At 32.7% G+C, this 6,824-nt stretch overlaps 1 protein-coding gene across 1 annotated transcript; it reads right to left on the reverse strand.

Moving 5' to 3' along the window:
• Positions 1–1,692: 1,692 nt before the first annotated feature.
• Positions 1,693–2,351, reverse strand: LOC131654875 (protein SMALL AUXIN UP-REGULATED RNA 51-like). The gene has a single exon (XM_058924796.1). It carries the CDS (start codon positions 2,294–2,296, stop codon positions 1,976–1,978), a length of 321 nt encoding a protein of 106 aa, XP_058780779.1. The 5' UTR covers positions 2,297–2,351; the 3' UTR covers positions 1,693–1,975.
• Between the last annotated feature and the right edge of the window lie 4,473 nt (positions 2,352–6,824).

The following is a 6,824-nucleotide window of genomic DNA, read 5'->3' on the forward strand; positions in this document are numbered from 1 at the left end:
AGATTCTTGATTTTTGTGTAATAATTAGAGATTGAGAGGGATTCTTGACAACATTTAGAAGTTTCTTGCCGAATTTGGTAGATCATTGAGTCGTCTCGTTGAGAGAATCTGTTATATAGGTCACTCCAAATTGTCGCCGCCTTATCTGAGAAGATTACACTACATGTTATGTTAGGTTCAATGGAATGGAAGATCCATGTTAAAACCAAATCGTTGCAACGCTGCCACGAGGGAATCTTGAATCAGCCACTGATGGTGCTTTCACGATTCTGTTGATTAACCGAGTTTGTTCTTGGTGTTTAGGCTAAGGCGCATTGAGCGACCCCATTCATCGTAGTTACGTCCATTTAGAGGTTTGGTAATCAGTGTGATGACTGATGTGTCAGAATGGTGCAAGATTAAAGGATCAGAAATTGATGCTTCCACCCCCTTTGTAGCATGCTATATGTTTTTCTCTTTTGAGTCTCTGGTATTTTAACTGTATCATTGTTGTTGTCAGCCATCTGATATTTTGGTTTTGGTTTTTTTGCACAAGGGTTTAGGTTGTGCAAACACCTGAATCGTGCTCGGGTGCCATAAACAAGTATATGGTAAGGTAATTTGTATTGTTATGTATAATTTATACAAGATACCTGTTATATAGACATAGCAGCGGGCAATGCTCAATTGTAATGAGTTGTCTAAGAAATACAATAATAATGATAATATCTCAATTCTATATTGACAAATGAAAGTTGTCAATCACATTAAATAATGATTTTAGTTTTAACGATCTTAGTTTAGAATCATTTTAGTTTATTTAATTTTTCAATCTCGTTGTTGTTACATCAAAATGAGTGTTGTTGTTATATCAAAATGAGTGAAGTTGTTATTTCAAATGAACTTATGAGACAAAAACTTTGTCATATGCAACAATTCAAACTTTACTCACATCTCATCCGCACTCTTCCCCCTATCAACTATCCTTAAGACTTTACTCCATCCCCCCGCACTCTTCTCCCGATCAACTATCCTTAAGATTTTACTCCGAAACACAGGAAAATGATACTCCGTACTTTATCAACCATCTCAATCATCTTTGTTTGTGTTAGGTTGACATCAACACATCATTTTTTAATATTTCTACACACTTTTATTGAATTAAAATCGGTTAGATTTTTACTTTCCACAATTTAAAATCACTATTTTTGAAAAACTCTTTGATTTTGATAGCTCATTTAAAACTTATGATGTTCATTGTTTTACTAAAGTGGACACCATTATTTATTGATTTTAGTATAATTATTTATACCATTTTTCATATTATACACGATCTTATTTCAGATTTTAAAATTCAAAAATCATATATTTTAGAAATCTAAAAAATATTATTACCAATGCAACTGATGCTAATTTGACAGCTTCATCAAACTCATTTTGACAGCTTGAAATTCCATACTTTAGTTTTTCATTTGTGTGGACAAAGTTACTAGTTTTGTTAAGGTACTCAAAACCAAACATTCCTCAATATCATTGAAATGTAAATAAAAAAGGTAAATAATTCAGCATGGAGTCAACTGATAAAGTAAAAATGTTAATTGCATAGTTCAACTTTAACCAAAAAAGAGAAAAGGAGGTAAAAATATCATCCTTTTAAATCAGTTCTCCAACATAAAAATAAAAAAAACAAAGTACAACAAAACTACATCTATAGGAATAAAAAATGGTGCTCAATTTCTACCAAACTAGATTTACAATCTAAATCAACCCACAAAGATTCATTAATTCTTGGGGAATTTTTTTAAGGTTGGACTCTCTCTAAAACACCAACCTCATTCATACATTCATACATACATATTCTAATATTAATATATATTAGAAATTAAAGAAGAAGAAGAAAAAAGGAGAAAATTATAAACTCATAGAGAAGCAATGAAGCAGCTTCATCTTTATGGTGTTTTTTTTTTCTCCATCAAAATGTAAAAATGGAAACTTTCTATCTAAGCATGGAAGTGAGAGACTCAAAAGCATCTTGGTCGCAAGGGATGGTGAGACCCATGTCATGATCGAATCCGAACTCTTCTTCAGCTTGATGTAAAAGATTCTGAAACTCTGGTCTAGTTAGGAAGGAAATAGGGACAATGTACCTGCTTCGGTTTTCACCAACATAGACAACAAAGTGGCCTTTAGGAACATTTAAACGATGATCATCGTAGGATTGTTGTTGTTGTTGTTTTTTGGTTAGGCTTGAACATCTTTTAAGGATTTGTTTGATGAGTTGAGTTTGAGGAAGTTTAGTTGATTTTGTTAGAGCCATTGTAGGAGGAGAAGAAGAAGAAAAGGTTGTTTTGTGATGAGTTGTGTTGTGAAGGAAATAAAGGGGAATGTGGTGGGTATTTATGATGATGAAATTGGGTTAGGGTGAATAGTAAGTGGTAGATAGAGAAATGAAAAAACAGAGTCATGTGGGGTTTGTAAGAAGAAGGACTCTTTTGGTTTTACACCTCCCATTGTTGCTTTTCTAAACTACATCTTGGTCCCTCAATTCTCTCTATCACACAAATGAGTTTTTATTTTATAAAAGGAAGTTTTTTCTTCTTCTAACTTTTCTATAAATGATTTTTCAATATATATTATTACCTATAAAATGGTTTTGATTTTCAGATTTGTACGGATGAAATATCCTACAATTATTTGTTTTAGATTATAGATATCTATATTTAAAATTATATTCAACTATAAATTATATTTTGCAGTTAACTTAACTATTTAAATCAATTATATTTTTCTTTGACATATAAATAGATTTTTCTTTAGCATATTTTGTTCAGAATTAAGAAATGAGATGGTGCGGTGCCGAGTTCTACCGATGCGACAGAAAAGAGTGGATTTGTATAGTTTAGACTCAAATGTCTAAGTCCGTGAATTATTTGAAAATTGTTTACAGGTAAAGTTAAAGAGATACCTAAAACTGGAGCATAAGAAACTTATATAAGGTGAGCGGTTAAAACCCTCCCAATCAACTCAGTGCATCGAGCGGATCGACGTTTGGTTAGTTCATACAATGGGAGAAAGGTCATGAGCTGGGGTTGCTTACTTCATACTTGGATGAGGTCCCATATTTTCTTCACTTGTCGCTTGCACCATCTTTTAGGCCTTTGTTTATGGACCTTGAGAACGACCTTGAATAATTGCCCTTAAATCCTTTGTTGAAGCAAGGGTTGTGTGACTCAGACTAACTTTGATGATTTCGTTGGGCTTTTAATTCAACCTCCAATTAAAGGAAGCAGAAAGGTTTCAAGAGGAAGTTGGTTGCATTGGGCACGTGCACATTGAATGCTCATCTCATATCTGCGACGCTTCGTGAGGTAACCTTGACGTATGTGTCGAGGTGAAATAGTGATGATGGTCCTATTTTTAGAGTACTTGAGTAGATCAAGGCGAAATCATGAGTTTTAGTGGCATGCTTGTGCGTTTTTTATGCTTCCTAGCGCTGATTGTGTAACAATTGTACCAAGGGATACATAAGGAGTTCAATGATGCTTTTTTCTTTCCCTTTTTTCCACTCTTGAGACTTGAAAATTCCTCATATGCTTTTCCTGTATATTATTTTAGTTTTGCAAACAATTCCCTCGATCACTACTTTGATGTCTCTGCAGTTTCTCTTCGGAAACTCTTATTCGTGCAACATACCAAGATCACTTTTTTGAGATAACGACCAAAGTTTTTTTTCTTCTCTGTTTGTTTCCTCTTTACTAGGATTTCTTGGGAAGACATTTATGAAATATTTGAAGGAAGGAAGTTGTGCTTAAGGATGGAATGGTGGTTGGGATAGCCTTTATATTATAGAGGTTACTAGGGTTTTCCTTTTTCTTCTTTACCTCTAATGAATCCAATTGTTATAGGTGACTTAAAGTTAGAATATCAGACCCGGACAAACATTAGAGCACATTGTCGTGCTTTTGGTTGTGACCCCACAAATAGTAAAGTAATATGGTGCTTGGAATCTTAATCTTGTTCTTATACTTAAGGTCGTTCTTTTTTGTGAGTTGGCAATAATTTTGCAATGGATCATCATGCTCGTCGAGAAACCTAAAAGACAAATGAGGGAAGTTTGGTTGTGTGGGTGGATTAGAAAACATTGGATGTCGTATTCATCTTTGCCGGTAAGGAAGGTCTAGACCATGCTTTCACCGAGGTGGTTTCCCCCTCGATTAGGGAGTGCTTCCTCCTAAAGGAGACAAGATGGGCGTGCAACAAGTTTAAGGGGTGTTTTATCCTTCTCCATGAGGGCTTATTTTCCCGGGTAGACTTTCAATTTTCTTTTAATGACTTTGAGGTGGACGTTCTTAATCGTTTGGGAATTACCTCGTCGAAATTGAACCCAGTGAGTTTGGACTACGCCAAAGTCTTCGAATACTGGTTTGAGTATAATAAAAGCATAGTGAGCTTGCCACTTTTTTTCTACCTCTTCAATGTTCAACATTGGTCGACCGACTCGGCCTAGTGTCAAGGCTTGATTTTTCTTAAGCATGGCCAGAAGATGTTTGAGGTTTATTCAAATAGCGTGGAGAATTTCAAAGACCTATATTACCTAGCTACTCCTCTCTACGAGGTTTCTCACATGAGTATGTGTGACATCTAAAATTTTGAAATATTTCTAAAATGTTTCTAAAATATTTCGATATATTTCAAAAATTTTATGCCTATCCTCCTAACGATATGTTTTAAGAACTGGCTTATTTGAAGAAGTTGGTTGCTTTTTGTGAAAGCTTGGATTTCATTGACGATGTTGTGTCTTTAAAGATGATGTTGAAGAATAAAAGAGGCTCTATATAGAGACACGTTTGGTGGTGGACGCTACCACTAGAGATGATAGGCGTTATATCTTTAGTTAGTTGCATAGAAGGACTTGATTAAGCCTTTGTCTGTGGATCTCGCGAACAATTTAGAACACATTTAATCATCTAATTAAATAAAATAATCATATTTTATGATCTTACCGAGCAGATCAGATGGCCAGCAACAAAGAAGGCTTGAAATCTGGAGCGGTTGAAAGGGAAAAAATGGTTGTACCTGCAAGGCACTCCGATGCCAAAGTAAGTATATGATCCACAAGATATAACAAAGTGAGAGATTTTGGGGGTAAGGAAAAGGTTACCTTTCCCTCTGGGGTTAGAGGGCTATTTATAGGATAATCCTAAGCAAAATTGGCTCCGCTTTGCAAGGCGTGGATCTAGATGACGCATGAGCTGGCCGCTACCGGGCACGAGGCTCTCTCGTGCTCGGTTATGTCTGGTGTTTGCCTGGGACGGACCGGGGAGGTTCTCGTGCGCGCGTCCAGGGTGCCTTGGGCCGAAGGCTGGATTGGCCTAATAAAAGTGATTGGGTCGGTCCAGAACATTTTAATTAGTGGGTAACCGCGAATTCCATGGGTGTAATAATATACGTAAAATACTTTTCTAATAATTATCTAATTGAGTTTAATGAAATTATTTTCATATTATAAGATAGATATATGTTAAATCGATATCTGATGATATATATGTTAAATCAAATATTTCACTCAAGTGGTTAATAAATATTATTTAAAAATAAATCATCAAGAAAATCTGAATTTAAATTAAATAAATTATTTATCAAATTTTAATTATCTCTCTACCAAACACCGATTATTTTGAGTAGATTATATATTTTAAGTCCATACAAAAACCTACTATTAGTTGGAACAAGAAGTGACATTTGAAAATCCTTTGTGGATCAAAAATAAGTTTGATTTAAAAATAGTTGTGCAGAAGAATGATGTTTGGATGTTTTGATTTTGTCTTTCTGCTTTAATTTGACTAACAGAGTATAAAAATATCGCTTTTCTTGTCGGAAAGAAAAATCACACACCGATTAAACTGCTTATAAAATACTAATTGATGTGTATATATAATTAATATCCGTACATGGAAGAATATAACTAAAATGAAGAATTTCTTTCCAAATGCTTTTTTTTAATTCAAAATGCTTGAAGCCTCTAATCCAAATCTATGTTTAAAGAATTTTAGTTCAATTTTACTATAAATGTAAGATGTGGTTTTTTCTTTCAATTATATATTTTTATTTAAAATGATTAAGAATTAAGGGTGAAATCTTGCGGTTTGAATTTTCTTAGTATAAAATAATTTCTATGCTGAATAAGTTGATAACAAAGCTATGTTATCATTTGAACTAAGTTATGTCAATAGTTGTTTTAGTTGTCTAGAATATAGTAAGTGTGTGAGGATGAGAAAAATAGTCTCACCTTAAAAAAGAATATGGTGACTTGAGTATTTATAATTTTAAGGTTTTAGGTGGAGAAATGATGTGTCTCTCACAAAGATATATTGTTCAAAGAGAATGTCCAAAATTCAGAATGTTCTTCGCTCGATTCTCTGCGATGTTGTTCTAATATTAATAAATATAATAATTTTGGATATTTTTTGAAAATAGTTCATATCAAATTGGATTTTGTATTAGTTTTTTAAAATTAATTAATCATCCAAATACAATTAATTTTATTTTTGAATAAAATAATTTTTTTCTAAATTAATTGAAATCGCATTACAAGCACCTTCATAATTTTAGAGAATTTATGAAAAATTTGATTATTTAAATAAAAAATTCATTTTTTATTATATATATATATATATATATATATATATATATATATATATATATATATATATATATATATATATATATATATATATATATATATATATATATATATATATAATTAATGCAATATATATCGACCACTCGTTTATGGCTTTCAATTCTTGCAACCTCACATGATATTTTGTTTCCATTTTAATGAA

The sequence above is a fragment of the Vicia villosa genome, linkage group LG3 (assembly GCF_029867415.1).
Source record: "Vicia villosa cultivar HV-30 ecotype Madison, WI linkage group LG3, Vvil1.0, whole genome shotgun sequence".
NCBI lineage: Eukaryota > Viridiplantae > Streptophyta > Magnoliopsida > Fabales > Fabaceae > Vicia > Vicia villosa.

What these genes read in the sequence shown, in the direction of transcription:
- LOC131654875 (XM_058924796.1), bottom strand. Translation starts at nt 2,296, where the DNA reads ATGGCTCTAACAAAATCAACTAAACTTCCTCAAACTCAACTCATCAAA.